The following is a 20,028-nucleotide window of genomic DNA, read 5'->3' as shown; positions in this document are numbered from 1 at the left end:
CACCTACATACCCCAACTCATACGGGCTGAGGTCGTACACTGGATGTTCACCCTCAGGGAGGGTAAAGCTTTGGTACTCCAGGCCAGAAGTCAGCAAACTGAAATCCTATACGTTAACACTGCAACAGTGATTTCACTCAGGGCATCAAGGGGCTAAACAATTTAGGAAGTATGTAGACTTAAAAGGTTTAGTCTAGCCTAAAATAAGCTGAAAGAGAAAAAAGTAAAAAAAAAAAAATATATATATATACAAAATATGAAGAGTATTTTGGCTTTATGTCGAGTAAAATCCACGTCTGTTCATGATGGCAGCAAATGAGATCTGAAGTAATCTTGTACATTAAGGAGTTCAAGGCTGGAGCACTAGTTTTGTTGGGTCAGATCAGATAACCAGTTCAAGGACCCATAAATCTGAAATGACTCGCTGAATAGGATTCTATGCTTATGTAAACTAGTGCAAATTCAATCAAATCTTAGTGGTTTAAGTTTTCAGTCTGTATTACAGATTAAAGTGGAAGTAATATACACACACCCATAAAAGTATGGTTATGGACCCCCCCCCCCCAAAAGGAAAAAAAAAACATTCAAAGGCTAAGTAGCAAATCATTGTACTGAAGGAGCTTCAGATGGTCCCATGTCTTTTCATGTTTATCAGCTTTGTTTAGATCATGGATACTGGACTCCTGTACATAGGACTGAAAATGGACTCTCTCTGCTAAGGTTACGCAGTGGATGCAATATTTATGCTTATGTAAAAGAAATTCTAGGTCTATAAATACATATTCAGGATTTCTGCTTTAAGGTTTTGCAGTTAGCTTGCACTTGGTTCCAACAGAAACTCCCTACTAGTCCAAATTTCCTTATATTGCTGGACATGGCCACAGTGCCCTAGCTGTTTTGCACACAGAACACTTGGATAGCCTTCTCAATCATGGTGAGACTGTATATTGCCTCAGAATGGAAGTCCATAAAAAACATGTTTACAACATTTAATACATTTATTTCAAGATACACAAGATTATTAACCACTGGGCTGAAATTAGGTAACTAAGTTCCTTGTTTGGGTCTCAGAAGCTCTTGGAGAATTACCCTCTCCTTATGGGACTCACTGGACATACATTTATGCTAAACTACAAGCTTGGCATATTTGGCCGATATTGTAAACACAAACATGTACTATGCAGAATACCGATGGCTTACCCTGATTGGTTAGACAAACATATGGACTTAAAAGTGATGATTTGTCAGAGCGCACTTGGAGCCAACTTTCTGTGGTTGTTAGTTCTTGCTTTACAAAACACCACAACCAAAGTCCAACCAAGAATACTTTGAAGCTCCATGTAATTTCACAATGTGCAGTTGTCTACCTTGGAATACAACAGGGCACCAAACAAAATGCAAAGCAACACAAATAATATAAAAGGAACAAAGTACAACAAAAAGTTTAAAGGGGTAAAGTGGTGGGAAAGGAGACAATGGATGGAGGCAATGCAACTAAGCCATGCAAATTCCCAAACAGGAGGTACACTGGAAGCTTCACACAATCGCTACTACTAAAGTGATCTCGTCTGGAATATTAAAACAATTTCTGAGAGAGTCTTTCTTTAACAGTGCTCTCTCGGCATTTGCCCCAGTGTATTACATCATGCCTTGCTGTGGCTTTAGGCATTGAGCTTTCATTTATGCTTCTTACAACAGCTTCCCAGTTCCTATTTCCAAAGTCCTGTGAGTGTCCTTCCATCCACCAACAAATATATCTTGTTGTGCTGACAGCCCTGAAGTGTAATTTGTAGGGGTATCATTTACTACTTTGCTATTTGTGCCAGTCTGCTAACTTAGTTAAAGTTACCATTTAAAAGGCCCTTCCCTCCATATCTTTCCTCACGGAGAATGGACAGTGGAGCTATCCTAGGCATGTATCAGACAGCATGACTGAGGATATTTTGCTTAATCTTATCTACAGTGCCTTGCCAAAACGCAAGGCCGCACAATTACATGAGGCAACCCACCATCCTAGGCAACAACAAAGGTTCATAGGTTAGTACTAGGCTATCTGCCCTTGTGGGCCATTTTAAGCTTAGCCAAATTTCCCAAAGAATCAAACTCTGTACCTTGTGTTTGTGAGGTAAACACCTTAACAATTACAAAAACAAGAAAAAAAATCTGTAATCCTTCAAACCCACACTTTTACAGAGTGAGCGCTTTCATCTGTTCACATTCAGACTTCTTCAGGCTCTGACTACAAGATAAAACTCAGCTCATAAAATAGTAAAAAAATAATGACATCATGTTAAACACATCCAATCAAGTCCCTTCTTTAAAAATCAGTTATTTCACGTGATCTTAATCTACAAGCCACATCCAATCACGTCCCTACTTTAAATTAATTTCTTGTACTTCGTCTTAAGCTTCTATTTGTTTAAAACTCATTTTAAATTAATATGGTCGTTCAAGCCTGCAGAATTTGAGCCATTTAACCTTATTTGTCATTCATATTTCCTTGGTGTCCAATATGTTCTTAGCATCCCCGTCCATAATATTGGGTTCTATAGGGTCTAATGCACAAAAAAATAAACATTTTAAAATTTGTAAATTTTAAAGTATGTGTAGACAATGCACTTTTACTACTCTATTACGTGGCAGTATTCATATATTTTTGAACTCAGTTTCCTAATAGCTCTGCCCACATAAAATGTCTGGCATGACAACATAAATTACATTACAAGTATTACAGCTGCAATATTTTGATGCAGCATAACTTATTCCAGTATTCAAATAGGAAAAAGGATTGTTTGCTACAAATCTGCATAGACTGCACATATTACATGAATACGTTCCTTTTATTCTTAAATCACTTCCTTATCTTTCCCCAGTCTTTCAAGAATATTCTTAATGCTTTAACATTTTTTGTTTATAATAATGGATGCTGCTCCCACCAGTTTATTTAATGCAGGACCTACAACCAAAATCCACCACTTATTTGTCACTATATCACGAACTGCTGGACTGTCAAGTGTATAAGTTAATTTTAAACCTAACATGTACTTGTATGCATCAACACCCATCAGAGAGGGATTAGCATGCTCTTTACATGATGTTATGATTTTTTTTAGTTTATGAGCTGAATTTTATCTTGTAGCCAGACTATGAAGTAACTCTGAATGTGAACAGATGAAAGAGCTCACTCTGTGTGTAAACAGTGTCTGTTTGAAGGAACACCACCATGGATTTCAGATTTTTTCTTGTTTTTATTTAAAGTCCCATACCAGGTGTTTGTCCATTTTGTTTTTATTTACCTTAACCACTAGGCAAAGAATAAGTTCCCCTGACTCAGGTAACCAGAGTTCAGTTAGTGGCGGAGACACCTGTAGGAACTGGCTGGATGAAACAGGAAAGATGAGGCGTGCAAGAGGCACCAACAGTTGTACAAGTCCAGTGGTGATACCAGGGGCACAATGACAGCCACTGCTGCACTAGGTAGAAGGGTACGAGGGACACGTCACTAAGCAGACGTGGTGCTTTCCTTGTGGAACCACTGCATGCCGACTGAGAAAGTTAGTGGAGGGTAGGGTGTGAATGAGTGCTGCAAGATGCAGCAGGTGGACTCCTTTACCTGGCTCTGTCCTACTCGTAACTTGTACACGGAGACTGGGGATCTCCCCAAATGTACATATTCTCCTTGAAGGAAGACCATCACAATGTGGGTCACATCAGTGGGAGTGGGTGCCATGTTTTTGGGGAAATGAGGTCATGATAACAAGCTTTTCTGAGTTCAAAAGTAAGAAAAAAAATCAATGCAGCAGCAATGGGAGTGGAATAGTGACACTGTTTTGTGTACCGACACCAAAGCATCTTTAAATGCCGCAGCACATGCTCTCCTCAGCTGTTCACTCCTTTCTCCCCTGCCCATCTCATTGCAATTGTACACATTTTTGTGCTGAATTTTTACCAGACTTCTGTTAAACTCCCTTATTTAGTCTGTACCCAGATTATTCTGTCATAGTATGTTAAACCACTTGTGAAGAGACTGCCAGTCTCAGGATTCCCCCACTAGAGTCACTATCGCAAGGAAAAAGCTCAGAGCTACTCTGCTTAAAAACACACTTATGCTGGAGAAACAGTTATTGTCTGTACATCACTTTTTATGGCATACCCTGCACTTAAATAGATGTGGCATGAGTTTTGTACTAAAACTGTTGGAACTCACCTCTTGCCCAGACTTTACACAATTCTCCGAGTGTAATGATTCAATCTCGCCCTCAACCATAGCAGCCTCAAGACACTCGTGTAGGTGTTTAAATCCATTCACCTGCAGAGGATACTGTCCAAACAGTTCAGTATTCTCAAACCTTTTACCTATCACAAAAATAAAAATTCAAATAATCAAACAGCAACAGATATGTGGGCACATTAAAAGCTCATCTGTACAGCAAAAGCCAAGCATCTCCATGGAAAATAAACTGCAGCTACAGAAAAATGTAAACAAGATGGAGTCTCTGAACAGCTCCTTAATGAATCGATTTCAACTTTACAACAGTGCTTTTAATGGAAAGCAACAGTAACAAAAATAGGTAAAAATAAAAGTATATACAAAAAATGTACAATAAAACATTTAGAAACAAAATTATGTACAATAAATCACAAAACCGAAGTTTAATCATGAATGCAAAAATGCCATGATGTGTAAAGAAATTCTGGGAGTTGCCCACATTAGTGTTAATAAACGCCAATTGTTAAAGACAGGACTTGAGAGATCGACAGAAGTATGACAAAGGTGAACACTCCCAAATCCCATGATAGTGAGAGGTTGCCCGTCACCCCTGGGGAACCATTAGTTGCCCTAAGAGGCAGAACACAACTTCTGCAAGACAGCAATACAGCACAGTAAGCTCCCTCAGGTAAAAGGGGCTTGGGGCATATAGAGACAATGAGACCAACAGCAAGACACTAATGACAATACAATGTTGAACTAGAAGCCTAAGCAAGCTCCATCGTGCAAGTATAATACACGTAGTGTGTGTGATGTACCACGACGTAGCCTCAGCACAGACGTCTGCCCCTGCAAGTCAGTCAATCTCAAATGTAAGGTAGTACCAGGTAAACACCAACCCAAGTCACGATGGAGAGATCAGAAGCTGCACAACTACAAAGAAGTGGACAGGTAAGTTGCAAGACTGAAGCGGTTATATCCAGCTGTCTTCAGAATATTTTATCTGAAGTAAAAAATAAGTTTTTGGAAGCAGAATTAACCAAAGAGTAAGCTAGCATGATGAATGAAAATCTGCTACGCAGTCTTCTGTCAATAAGAAATCCTAGACAATTTCTCAGTGAAACCTTTTACATAGTTCAAAGGAAAATGCTTGAGTATAAGAAACAAGTCCAGGAGGTGACCAGAAAAGTCAGGACTTCCTTGTACACACATCAGAGAGAGGGAGAAACTAGTGTTAACAGACTGTGATGATTAATAAAGGCCAAAAACTAAATTCAGTATGGCAAAACTAAAGCACGATTTTCACTAGATGTAACTTAAACAAGCAAAAAAGAAGTTATGCACTTACCATAACATTCCATGTTTGTCGTCCATCTTTCCTTCATTCTTACTGGTTGGGATCAGAACCAATCCTCATTTCTGACTCAGCCGCATTCTAAAGCACAGAGTCTTCCACTTGGCTCGTGGCTGAACACCCTATCCCATGATACACTGGTGTGCTACCTCAGATCTTGTTTGCCGATACTTATTGTAAGTATCAACTTGTACAGCATTACAGGACATTACACAGAGAGAAAGTAAGAAAAAGTACAGTTTTGTACCTACCGTAAATGTAGATGTTCGAAGATCCACATTGCTGCAGTCCTTACTTATGGGTAGTCCGCTGTCCTCGATCGGCCCGAATACCAAAGTATTAGGCTGACGTCGGTCATGGGCACCTAGATCTGACATCAGAGCGTCAGGGTATAAAGGCGCATGACCGACGTCATATCCTCAGTCTTTTCTTGCCCCAGATGTCAGAAGGCCAAACCAGAAAGGCCACAGCCAAAAACGGAATACCTCCCAAAAACATGCCCCACAACAACCATCACCTAAAGCATAGCACCAAGTCAAACTACAGAGGGGAAGGAGGGAGGGTAAATTGGACTGCAGCAATGTGGATCTTCGAACATCTACATTTATGGTAGGTACAAAACTGTACTATGTTCTTCATCTCACATTGCTGCAGTCCTTACTTATGGGTAGAATCCCAAAGCAACGGGAAAGGGAGGATGGTAAAATCATAAAGCATTAGGGGCCGCTAAAATGCCCTGTAAAATTGCAGTGGCAAATCCAGCCCTAGACTTAGAATAAAGAGGAAGGTGGTAATGTTTAGAAAAGGTATGCACTGAACTCCAAGTAGCTGCCTCCAAAATGTCTTTTGTAGATACCCCCCTTATAAAGGCCGTAGAAGTAGCAGTAGCCCTAGTGGAATGAGGCCTGATTCCAGCAGGAATCTCCTTACCATGATGGGAATAACAGAAAGAAATACAAAACCCAATCCATTTAGAAATAGTTTGTTTTGAAACAGGTTTACCCTGTGAACCCAAAGCAAAAGAAACAAACAATTGCTGAGACTGTCTGCACTCCTTGGTTCTGCTCAAATAATAACGCAACTGCCTGTGAATATCCAAAGTATGCAAAATTTTCTCCCCTTTATTTTGGGGGTTTGCATAAAAAGTAGGCAAATGAATAGTTTGATTTAAGGCCACACTAGAAACCACTTTAGGCATAAAGGAAGGATTAGTGCGCAAATATACCCTATTCCTTATGAAAAATCAGGAAAGGCTCCACTGCCATGAGGGCCTGTAATTCAGAAACCCTTCTTGCAGAGGTAATGGCCAACAAAAAAGCAGTTTTCCATGATAAATACTTTAACTCGGCAGTAGCTGCAGGCTCAAAAGGTTGTAGAGTAAGTTTTTCCAACACAAAATTGAGATCCCAAGCAGGAGTAGGAGTTCTACGTGGGGGTCTTATATTCTTTGCCCCTCTAAGAAATTGCTTAAACCAAGGATGAGAGAATAAAGGAGGGTCACAATCATAGTGAGCAGAAATGGCTGCAGCATGGACCTTTATTGAGGAGAAAGACAAACCCTTGTCCAATAACTCAGTAAGATATTGAAGAGCAACACTTAAATCAGGTTTGGAGACATCAAAGTCCTTTCCTTTGCTCCAAATAAAAAATCTCCTCCATTTATCAGTGTAAACTTTCCTGGTACTAGGCCTCCTGGCCTCCAAAATAACATTCAAAACTTGTTGTGGAAGATGAGACCCTCCAGAGTCTAAAACAGAATATGCCAGGTTGTTAGATGCAAAGACTGAATCTTGACATTGAGGAAGTGACTGTCCTCTTGTGACAAAGGGTGCGGAATCAAAGGCAGAGGCCACGGAGGTTCTCGTACTAAACTCCTCAGTAGTGGGTACCAGTGTTGTCGAGGCCAATCCGGTGCTATCAAAATCATGGTTGGCTTGTCTTGTCTGGCCTTCAAAAGTACCTTGGGAAGAAGAGGTAGAGGTGCAAAGGCATATACATGCAGATTGTTCCAACTGAAAGATAGAGCGTCCACCTTCCAAGCTGTGTGATGAAACATTTTTGTGCAAAACTTTGGCAACTGGTAATTTAGTGGAGAAGCGAACAGATCTATGTCTGGAGTTCCCCATAACACTGTCAACTGTTGAAATACCCGAGGATCCAATTTCCACTCGTGAGGATCCACTATTTGTCTGCTCAATACATCTGCTAAGGAGTTCTGTGCTCCTGGTAGACACCTTGCCTGAAGATTGAGGTATAGATTGAGAGCAGTTTCCCACAGAATCATCGCTTGCCTGCAAAGAGGGTAAGAATGGGTTCCCCCCTGCTTGTTGATGTACCACATGACAGTAGTGTTGTCTGTTTGAATCAACACCTGCCCTGGACGAAGTAAATCTTTGAAAGCCATCAATGCAAACTGGACTGCTAACATTTCCTTCAAGTTGATATGCAAATGTTGGAGTTTGACAGGCCACGTGTTTTGCACCCATTTTCCATTGAGGTGTGCTCCCCAAGCCTTGTCCGAGGCATCTGTCGTTAGAATCTGACTCGCCTCTGGCCGGGTCACAGAGAGTCCCTTGTTTAGGTGACATTCCTGAGCCCACCACAAAAACTCCTTCTGAATGCAAGGTATTATCTGAATGACAGTGTCTAGATCTTGGCAGTGCTGTGTCCACACATTTTTGAGATACCATTGTAGCTTCCTCATATGCAATTTGGCATTGGGAAGCACCAGAATACAAGATGCCATGAACCCCAAGGCTTGAAGGACTGTCCTTGCAGACAGCCTGGACCGTAGAGACATTTGCTGGAAATAAACAGAAAGGCTTCTTTGTTTGTCCGGGGTCAAAAAAGCCGTCTGGGAAGCTGTATTCAGTCTCACACCCAGAAAGCACATGTCCTGAGAGGGTACTAGACTGGACTTTGTTTCGTTCACAGAATACCCTAGGCATCTTAACACTGCCATCACAAACTGTAGATGATGAAGAAGTTCGTCCTTTTCTTGTGCAATAATCAGACAGTCGTCCAAATAAGGATAAATCTGTATTCCTCTTAGTCTGAAAAATGCTATCACTGGAGCCAGAACCTTTGTGAACACTCTGGGCAGTAGATAAGCCAAAGGGCAATGCAGAGAACTGATAATGTAAATTTCCAGCCAACGCAGGTACCTCCTGCAACTGGGCCTGATAGGAACATGAAGGTAAGCCTCTGAGATCCAGAGTAACCATCCAGTGATCTTTTCCCAACAGAGGTAAAAGCTGTTGTAAAGTCAGCATCTTGAACTTTGGAATGTCCAGGTAAGTGTTGAGGATAGATAAATCCAAAATTGTTCTCCACGTGTTTCCTTTCTTTGGAACTAGAAACAGGCGAGAATAAAATCCTAGGCCCACTTCTGACAGAGGAACTGGCTGTATAGCTCCTATTTGAAGAAGTAAAGAAATTTGTCTGTGAGCCTCTATCCTTTGCCGAGGAGGGACGTCTGGCATGCCTTGGAAAGGAGGCATGGTATGGAAAAAGAACTTGTAACCTCGGTTTATAATGTCCAATACCCATTTGTCCTGGGTGACTAAATACCAATTTTGCTTGAAAAGAGCCAACTTTCCTCCCAAAGGAGCTGCCAGGCAAGAGGAATCTGGCAGCTGAAAATGCAGGTCATTGGGCCTGTTTACGAAAGGACTGGCCCCTGCCCTCACCAGCAGATTGAGCAGGCGAACTCCATTGTCTCGGCCTGAAGGTACTCTGAGCTCTGCCCCTACCACGCCTAGATCTACCCCTAGACTGAGAATCAGAAGAAGGGTACGTCCACCCCTTAGTAGGCCAATTTCTACTAAACTTTGGAGGTTGTACCTGCAAAAATCTTTAACAGTCTGCATAGACTTAGCCTTGTCTTCCATTTTCTTTAAGACTGACTCCACAGGAGGACCAAACAAAACTTCAGACTGCAAAGGGCATCCAGAATTCTAGACTTAACATGCTCAGACAAATTCTGATCCTTAAGCCAGGCGTGCCGAATGACTGAACCAGTGGCAGCCACCCTAGAAGAAGCCTGTAAAGCATCAAAACCACATTGCAAAGAGTGCTTACCCACCTGTTCAGAAACATGCACTAAATCCTGCAATTCTTTACACTCTATGCCCTCTGCCAAAGCATCCACTTTACATCTTAGCTGAGAAAGGAGGAAATTCTGATACTTCAACATATGAAACTGGCAGTTCAAAGCTCTCATTGCTAAAGTAGAAGAGGTATACACCTTCTTACCCCATCTATCCAAAGCTCTAGCTTCCTTATCCAGAGGAACCGGATTCTTAACAACAGAGGCTCTAACACCCTTAGGCCCCTGACTAATAGTTTCTGGGTCCACCCTAGGACTCTTATACAGATATTTATGAGCCTCAGGCACCCTGTAATACCTGTCCGGTTTAACTGGGGCAGGAGGCACAGAATCTGGATTAAGGGAAGCTTCCGAGAAAACATCTGAAACAACATCCAAAACCGGAGGAATAGCTAAGGGTCTATGCTGTGGTAAAAACAAGAACTCCCTAAGCCTCTTCCGGGAATCAGAGTAATCCTGTCCCTCCCACTTAAAATGCTCCCTCATGGAATGCAGAGTTTCTGAAAATGAAAAATCCTCTGGAGGAGAAGCAGAAGGAGTGGAATCCTCTGCATCAGAATCAGAATAAGGAGGAAATCTTGAATGTCCTCAGTAGAAGACTCTGAATCATCTGAGGCCTGCTCCAAACTTTCCAACTCTGGCTCCATCCTGGCCCTCTTATCAGGAGGGGGCATAGAACCTCTAATTAAAGTAATCAAATCCTCTGCCATTTTAAGCATGTGCTTTTTAGGCACAGACCCTGAAGAACCAGAACTGACACCAGAGGAAGGCAAAACAGACCTGCCCTTAGAAGGAGCCTTAGAAACAGTAGCAGAAGGCCTAACCACCTTAGGCATAGAAGGGAGAATAGTAACCTGAGAGGCCCCTTCAGCCTGGCCTGCCTCCTGAGAGGCCACATCTTGTAAAATCAAAGTTTCCCCCTGGGACTCAACAGAAACTTCAGCCGGATCTACCTGTTCAGCTGTAGCTTCTAAAGGTCCGGCGTCCGAAACGGAAGAATCATCCTGCCTAGGCTTTAAAGATTTGTCTTTGCGCTTCTTAGTAGAAGCAGGCGTCGGAACATCCGACGGCATATTATAATTACACCTTTTGCCAAAGACTAACCTAGTGCAATCTAACCTCCGTTTTATAGTGCGCTTATTAAACCTAGCACAAAACCGACACCCGACTACGTCGTGCTCCGGTCCCAAACAAGGAATACAAAGCGAGTGGTAATCCCTATGCGGTATCTGTTTCCCACAAGAAATACAATTATTCACTTTTTCTGACATCCGGTAAGTAACTGAGGCAAGAAAAAACAAAAATATTCCCCAACGGGGTACTTACCCCAACTTGGTATCGGTCTGAAACTCCGAAAAATTTCAGAACGCCGAACGGCACTTGCAACTCTGCTTCTGCATCGGACCATGCGGCAAAAAAGACTGGGGATATGACGTCGGTCATGCGCCTTTATACCCTGACGCTCTGATGTCAGATCTAGGCGCCCATGACCGACGTCAGCCTAATACTTTGGTATTCGGGCCGATCGAGGACAGCGGACTACCCATAAGTAAGGACTGCAGCAATGTGAGATGAAGAACATCTTCCTTGGTAAAAAGAAATTCTTCTCTGTCCTCCAGAAACTCTAGGCTGGGGGAAGGAGGGTGGGACGCAAGAATGAAGGCAAGATAGACAACAAACATGAAACGTTATGGCAAGTACATAACTTTCATGTTTTGTCTCATCTTGCCTTCATTCTTACTGGTTACGACAGCGTCCCTAGCACCATATATCCTGGACGGCTCACGGGTGTATATTTTTCAGGATAGTGGAACCAAAAGAGGCCCTGTCCCTGGAGGCCATGTCTACCGTGTAATGAGTAATGAAGGTGTGATGTTTGGTCCACGTAGCCGCAGCACAATCTAGTGGCAGTCTAGCCTGAAACGCAGATGAAGTTGCAATCGCCCTTGTGGAATGACCTTTGACTCTAAAGGGGAGACGTCTCTTGTTAGAACTGTATATAAATTGATCAAATTTGAAAGACATCTTTAAAGCATGACCTTTGAAACAGGATCACCTTTTTTAGCCTCTGAAAAAGAGATGAACAGCTGATCAAACTTCCTGAAGACTGTAGTTCTGTGTAAATAGAAACAGTTGTCTATGTACATCCAACTGATATTCTGCCTTGTTGTCATGATTGGGGAAAAAAACTGGAAGCTCAAAAGATTAAAAGTAGCTTCTGAGCACACTTTTGGTAAGAAAGGTGGATTAGTTCACAGAGACACCCTGTCCTTATAGAAAATCATATAAGGAGGTCTAATTGACAAAGCTTGAAGCTCACTCTTCTGGCAGATGTGATAGCAATCAGTAAAATTGTTTTCCATGATAAAAATTTGATGTCACATGTTGATGCGGGCTCAAGTGAAGGATCAGGTGAGAGAGTACAAACTTTAGGTCCCAAGGTGGGAGAGGGTCCTTGATGGGAGGTCTTAAGCAGGTGCCCTTCAGAAATTTATTTTACTTATTTAACATTTAACTGGGAAAGTCTGATTTGGAAAGACAATTTTCAGCGGAGGCCCAGGGAGAAACCCTCCAGATGCACGTCTTTGTAATGTGAGAGGAAACTGGAGCACCCGGAGGAAACCCACACGAAAGCAGGGAGGACATGCAGACTCCACACAGGAGGCACCCCAGCAGAGAATCGAACAGAGAACCTCTTGCTGTGAGGCAACAACACTACCGTTGCACCACTGTGCCATCCATGCTCTGCATAATTTGTGGGACATCAAATTTGGGGTTACACCACCTGCATGAAAACTGGAAATTGCACCCAACTGAATCCTGACAGTAGCTGCACCGGAACTTTTATGAAACAAGTCAGCCAGGAAATCCAAAACAGAGCTAATAGGTGCAGAAAAAGGGTCAAGATTTTTTTCTGAAGTCCAATAAGAGAATCTCCTCCAGTTACTGAGATATAATTTTCTGGTGGAGTAACTGTATGAGGCAAGAAGTATGTGCTTTACTGCTGGTGTGAGTGGGAAGCCTGACTATATTAGGAACTGGAGCATCCAAGTTGTAAACATGAGGGTCTGGTGGTGCATTCCCGACAAATGGATCAGGTGGTCTGGAACTCGGTCCAGAATCCACGGTTCCTCCTGAAGATGAGGCCATAAGAAGGGAAACCCGATCTGATGAGAAGCAGTCCGATTCTCATTGCTCCATACTGGTCTCAAGGATTTGGCGTTCTGAACAACTCTGGGTACGAGAGGGAAGGGGGGAAAAGCATAAAGAAGTCCCGAGGGGTAATCGTGCACTAGTGTGTCCCTTGCTGAGACTAGGACAAAGTAGCTGCATTTGGTGGTTGGGGGGGGGGGGTGGCAGAGAGGTCGCAGCAAGGCTGCCCCCATTTTCGGAAAATCCTTTCCGCTATCTCTTGCTTTAGGGACCACTTGTGAGGCATGAGTATTGCCCTGAGTCTGCCTGCTATCACGCTGGATTACCCCTGGATATGCATTGCCACTAGAAAGCGTTGGGAAAACATTGCCCATTTTCACACTCTTGACAGCCTCTCGACAAAGCGGGTAAGACCTGGTTCCTCCTTGCTTATGTACCAGGCCACTGACATGTCGTCTGTCTGAATTGCAATCTTTCCCAGTGGAAGAGAGCTCTGAAGTGTCTGCAACGTCAACAGCTCAGCTCTCATCTCAAGGACACTGATGTGCAGGTGGTCCTTGTGATCTTGCCAGGTGCCTTGGATAGTCCTCCCCAGATAATACCCCCCTCATCTGGGAGGCATCTGTGGTCACTGTGGCTATAGGCTGTTGAAGAAAGGGATGAACTACTGTCAATATGGCTGGAAAGGAGCCACCATCTCAGGTCTCTCTTGCAAGATTCCGTGATCGTGACTTTGAGAGTCACATGGGTAGTTCCTGTAACGACCACTACGCAAAGAGAAGCCACTGAAAAATTCTAATGTGCATGCAAGCTAAAGGGACTAAAGTTATCGCTGCTGCCATGGTACCCAGGAGTTGAAGAACTGTTTTTGCTTTGATTTTGGTCTTTGACAAGAGATTGAGAATTTGCTGTCTGAGTAACGAAACTCTTTCCTCTGGCAGTCTTGCCATCATACAGACTGTGTCTAGGTGTGCTCCTATATAAATATGTTGCAATGGCAACAAGGCAGATTTTTTTCAGAATTTATAGCAATCCCCAAATGTGAACAGAGTTGTAAGGTGGCGGCCCTTGGTTGTTGGAGTAGATGCTTGGTGGTGGCAGTTAAGAGCCAGTCATCTGGGTATGGAAACACTTGGTATCCTAGATGCCTCAAAGCGAGCCGTAACCGCTGTCATGCATTTGGCGAGCACTCTGGGGGCTGCAGTGAGACCAAAGGGCAGAGCTTGAAACTGGTAGTGACTGGCTCCCAGCTGGAAGCGCAGATGACTCCTTGATGGTTTGTCCATTTTTATGTGGTAGTACACATCTTGGAGGTCTACACAGCACATCCAATTGTCTTTCCCTAAAAGGGGGAGAATTGACTGCAGTGTCACCTTCCGGAACTTGGTATTTCCAGATTCATTTAATTTGCTGAGATCCAGGATGGGTCTCCAGTCCTCTGTTCTTTTTGGCACTAAAAAGAATCTTGAGTAAGTTCTGGATCCTATCTGGTCTGCGGGGACTCTGGATGACTCTTGTCTAGCAACTTTTGAATCTCTACAGTTGCTTGATCCCTTTGACTGGGTGGAATGTCTGGGATGTTTTTCAAGGTTGGGATGGGGAGAAAAAAGGGTACTGAGTAGCCCTCTGGATATTGTACTTGGCACCCATCTGTCTCTTGTAATTTCCAGGCTTCCGGGAACAAAGACAAAGACAAATGACCCCCCCCCCCACGAATGCTTCCAGAAGTGGGCAGGCAGGCCTCCCTTCAGGAGCACTGAAAGGGCCTACAGCAAAAGGAATCGCGGTCGCTCTGGTTCTGCGGACCCTCCTCTGCAGCGAGGATGGCATCTACCATTACCCCCCCCCTGCCCCTGGGGAAGGATTCATCCTGTTCCCTGGGATTTTTAGGACCACATCCCCCCACCCCTCGGACTCTTTGGATATGGCCTTGAGGGTACAGAAAAGCTCACTCCAATGGAAGAGAGAGTTTTACCTTCCTGCTCACATCTGGTGAGTGCATCTTTGACAGTCCAAAGAGAGAGGAATCATTGAAAGGGGCATTGAGAAAGGTAGACTTAAAGGGTTCTGCGAAGTTACACAAGTGCATCCAAGAGCGTCTCAAAACTCCTGTACCCGCTGAGCTACTCGCTCCATTCTACTGCATATGAAATGAGTCTTGTGGAGGAGTTCACTACAGAGGTTAAGGTGGATAGCTGAGAGGTCACCTTATCTGAGACCCCTGCAGCTAATGAACCTTGAAGAGCATCTCCTAGCTCTCTCGGGAGATATCTCTGTAATCTTGTGAAGTGTGCCAAGTAATTCAGTGATCTGAGAGCAAATGTTGCTGAAGAAAAAAAGACACCCTTCCCATACCTGTCCATGGCACAAAACACTTTTTCATAGATGGACAGATGAGGATGTTTCGGCTAGTTCCTTCTTGGTGGCTGCTGCCACCACCAAAGCATCCACAGGAACGCCTTTAGATAGAAAATGTTTGTCATCTGGGGCTCTGATAAATTTGTTAGGCCTCCGAGGAACTGGTTCCACTGTGTCTGGGGACTCCCACACATTCTGACTAATTAGTTCCAAAAGTTCTTCAAAAGGCGGAGATACCAAGGAGGCTGAAGGGCGAGAGCAGAAGGCTTTCAGGTACACTTACTCCTCAGACGGGTTGATGGACTTCCAGCCGCCTCTCTGCTTAAGGACCTCTAGGAAATCTGCAAAGGAGATATCCGCAGAGATAGACTGTGGGGACCCTTCCGATTCCTCAAGGTCAGTATTGGATGCAAGACTCGTTCATGGAGTCAATATGCTTCCTCTTGCAAAGCCTCTTCTGGGAGCCCTCTTCAGAGGGATATTAAGGTGAGGTTTCCGAAGATGGAAGTTCACCCGATGGGGTACCCTGAGGCCTAGGATCTCTGCTGATCTGTGGATGGGGTGGCACAGAGACAGAAGCCGGTGCCTTAGTTGGAAGAATGTCAGAACCTTTGTGTAAAGCTGTGCGGGAGGACAGCACACTCATCAGCTCAAAAGCCCCTCTCCCCTGATCCGAGGATCCCTCAGACTCCGTAGAAGCAGAGGAAATCCCCGGGACCAAGGGAGCTGGCTCCAAAGCTGATGTGGGCACCAAGCTCACCTGTGCCGAGGCACTGAGGGGTAAACTTGGACCAGAGTCCTCCACCCCGAACTCTGACAGCTTCAGCCCCTAAACATCCCAGATGGTACAGAGGATGTCGAAGCAGAAGACTCTTCCGAAATCCCAACTGTGGATCTCGGCACCAATAGTTCGGTCATGATCAGTTCCAGACACTCCTGCTCTGACTATCCAGATTGGCTCAGAGGAGGAATCGTAGTGGATGAAAAAAAATCTTTACTAGCTCTGGGTCTGAATCGGATGGAGCCGACAATTTTGGGCCATACCGGTGACTCCAGTAGCCTTCGCACCACCCTATCCACGTCATCGTCCAATAAGGTTCTGGAGGACTGAGACAAAGGTGCCTCTCTGTAATATGGGTGATCTCAATGTCGGGCAGACCAGTGTCAATTCAGGAGACCGGCTCCAAAAATGTTTTTGACATCAGTTCTGAAAACTTAGGAGCTGAGGATAAAGATTTACCAGACTCATGTTCCTTCAGATCCGAGTGAGTAGATTTGGACACTTTTGGCAGGCTCCAAATGGCCTGAGGATGAAGACTATGACCTTTTGTTAGATTTGTCAGATTTAGAAGGTGGAGATTTGCTGGAAGTTGTCTGACTTTCCAAAGCTTCTGAGAAAGACACTAAGAAGTCCACTATCAACTTGTTCCTTCTCTCGAGTAAAACTCTGGAGCTGGAGTGACAAACTACAAGATTCCTGAAAATGCATGGCACCAAGACAAACACAAATCGTGTGCCCATCAGTCAAAGACGTCTTCTGCGAAGATTTATGATACTTCTTGAAACCAGACACTAACTTCTTAGTGTTCCTTTGACATTATTACAGTTATATCTATAAACATAGAACAATAAGAAAAAACTAACGCTAAAGTTCAATACTCACCAAGAAAACCAACTACTGCACACCAATAATATGAAAAACTATGTATATATCTAAGCACAGCACACAAAAACCATGGAAAAGGAGAAAGCACACAAGAGAAAAAGGGACAAGGGAGGGAAGACTCGACTACCCTGCAACCTAAACAGGCTGGAGTTCCTCTAAGTTAAACAGATACACCCAGTATAAGACACACAGGGAAGTGGGTAGCCCTCTAACTTAAACGGGCACTGGGCCCTCTAACTTAAAAGGACCAACAGCTCAGTTAGCAACACGCACAAACAGCAAGCAGAAACACAAGTCAACTTGTACGGATAAACACAAACAAATGACAAAAGGGATAGGGAGAAGGCCTAAAGAGAAAAACAATGGCCAAAAGGGATTATAAACAGCAACCAAGCTGTAAAAAATATAGTGTATAGCTTAATTGTTAACTATCAGATAAATACACAACTAAAAAAATTCTAAAAGGAGAAATATTCGAAGAAAAAAATGTAGACCAAGCCATAGCCAAAATGGAAACCTCCGACTTGCTTCGTGGCAAACAAGATCTGAGGTAGGCTAACACACAAGTGTGCTAGCCGTTTAAAAGCATTTATAGCATTTACTGTCTGTTTTTCTTCTGTTTTCTGCAAAAAAAAAAAAAAAAAAAAATCTTGTTTTCCCACCTTACTGAACTAGAATAGTCCAGTCTTCAGAGTTTGCTGACCTCAGGGCTTTGTCTTGGTTCCTGTGCTATTCCATATCCTTATTTGGATAAAAGGAAGCGTCTTTGTTCACCAGTGGGAGTGGGGAGCACTGAGCGGCCTGTTTGTCCCTAGAGGAGTGGTTCCAGCCAGAAACTTGTAGTCTATTGGCCATTTTGGATCAATTCCTAGCTCTTTTCAGCCCCCTGTAATAAAGCCCGCTTTAGTGCACTTTTTCGCTTGTATTCAACTCAGCACAGCTCCTCGTGGTGTCCTGCAGAGTTCTACAAGCAGCAGAGAGCAAGAGTGTGACTTTTTCCTGATTTAAGTATTTTTTTTCTGGCTTTTTGATTATTTACTGCTTAGCGACTGCATTTTCGCCTGTTTATACAGCTCTGCATTCTATTTAAACTGTTTTTGTGTTGATTAACTGTTTTGCACTTTTAAAAAGTTATTTGTTGTTTAATTTTACCTGTAGGCTAACACACTCAAGTGCGCTAGCCGTTTAAAAGCATTTATAGCATTTACTGTCTGTTTTTCCTCTGTTTTCTGCAAAAAAAAAAAAAAAAAAAAAAAAAAATCTTGTTTTCCCGCCTTACTGAACTAGAATAGTCCAGTCTTCAGAGTTTGCTGATCTCTGGGCTTTGGCTTGGTTCCTGTGCTATTCCATATCCTTATTTGGATAAAGGGAAGCTTCTTTGTTCACCAGTGGGAGTGGGGAGCACTGAGCAGCCTATTTTGTCCCTAGAGCAGTGGTTCCAGCCAGAAACTTGTAATCTATTGGCCATTTTGGGTCAATTCCTAGCTCTTTTCAACCCCCTGCTATAAAGCCCGCTTTAGCGCGCTTTTGCGTGATTTAGCACGGAGTTGCCCATAGAGCACCATAGGGCAGCGCCGGTTAAACTATTTCTGGCTCCGTAAAGTCTGCTTTTCAATTTTTCCCTTAGAACTTCTCTACTTGCAATCTAAACAGTCTATTCTCTATCTCAAAAGCTCAGCACTTGCTCCTAAAGCATTTTTATATAGGTAAAGCTCAGCACTTGCTCCTAAAGCATTTTTATATAGGTAAAGTACTTGTATACTAAACAAAGTACTACATTAGCCTAGAATCCCCTTGAGTACCCATTTCCCTATAGGTCCCTTCTGACTCAGTTACACAGCAAACTTTTTCATTTTTTCTAGCATGTCGAAGGGTCAGTTGCTAGCATCCTCTCCTGTTCAGCTGGTGAATCTGGGCATCTTGAGGCAATGTTACAATTGCCTCATGTACAGACAACCCACTCCTTCTCCCACAAAACACAAATACATGTGAGAGATGCAACTATACAGCCAAACTGGAGGCTGAGCTCTCTCAACTCAGGACTGGCAAGACCAGACAGGAGGAGAAGGAAACCACGCACACCACAAACCCAGTTTCACATAGAACTATCACAACTGCAAAACAAACACAAACACACAAAGACATACTCGGAGGCACTGATCAAAAATCTACCAAAACTAGAGGCCTCCAAAGCAGACACCCAAGCAACTGACACCTCAAGACATAAGACATGCAACACATAGTTCTCAAAGTCAGTGTGCTAAACAGTCACAGCCCTTAAGGCCAAACACAATGCCAGACACACTTGTTATAGGTGACTCCATAGTCAGACACACTGACGTCCCACTCACCAGACTGAACAAGGAAATGATCACAGTAAGCTGCCTGTCAGGCGCTAGAATCCGCCACATAACACAAGCACTCAGGTCACTCCACAGCAAGTACAAGTATGACTCAGTCATTGTCCATGCCGGTGTGAACGACCTGAGACGTACCTCCCTGGACTGCAGGAAAAGAGGCAGAGGAGCTCTCAGATTATGTAGCCCAGGCCGGTATTACCCTGACCCTGAGCAGTATCCTACCCTCACCAAGAATGATGCCACAATACAGAGACAAAATGATCAGCTTTAATAATTGGCTTAATTACTGGTGTCATTCTAAGGGGATCCAATGTCTGTCTGCCTAGGATGACATGCTTGACAAGATACGCTGCTTCGCAAGGGACGGCTTGCACCTGTCACCCCTGGGCTTCCGGATATTGGCAAAGGCTCTTGCCACCCCCATAGTGCCTTTTTAGGCAAGGCTCAAATGATAAACCTACCGCCCTAGAAAACAAAAATGGAGAAAAACTAAGGGTAATACTGCTCAATGCCAGAAGTCTAAACCTCAAGATGCACGCCCTCGAAGCCCTCCTCAGTATGGAGAACATCGATGTCTGTGCTGTGACTGAAACCTGGTTCAAGGCTCCTGAGAGCACCCCAGCACTATCAAGTTATACCTCATATCATGCGTTCCGGCCCCAAAATCCGGACCGAACCACAAAAGGAGGGGGAGTATCCATATTCATAAAGGATACCCATATCTCCAGGTTAGTGGCAACGCACAAAGCATCGGAGACCATCCAGGTGCAATTAACCATAGGTAAAACTGCCCTACAGTTTGTAACATGCTACAGACCA

General features: G+C 43.6%; 1 protein-coding gene across 1 annotated transcript in view; it reads right to left on the bottom strand.

Annotated features, from left to right (window-relative positions):
* USP25 (ubiquitin specific peptidase 25) overlaps positions 1–20,028 on the bottom strand; it is a 2,531,105-nt gene that overhangs the window by 1,348,860 nt on the left and 1,162,217 nt on the right. Inside the window, exon 10 of the mRNA XM_044071806.1 lies at positions 4,208–4,356. Within this exon, the coding sequence (XP_043927741.1) occupies positions 4,208–4,356 (149 nt within the window). The remainder of the gene's footprint in view (positions 1–4,207; positions 4,357–20,028) is intronic.

Source organism: Protopterus annectens, chromosome 5.part0 (genome assembly GCF_019279795.1).
Source record: "Protopterus annectens isolate FY-2018-M chromosome 5.part0, PAN1.0, whole genome shotgun sequence".
NCBI classification, from domain to species: domain Eukaryota; kingdom Metazoa; phylum Chordata; order Ceratodontiformes; family Protopteridae; genus Protopterus; species Protopterus annectens.
This window is presented reverse-complemented; position numbering and strand designations above follow the sequence as displayed.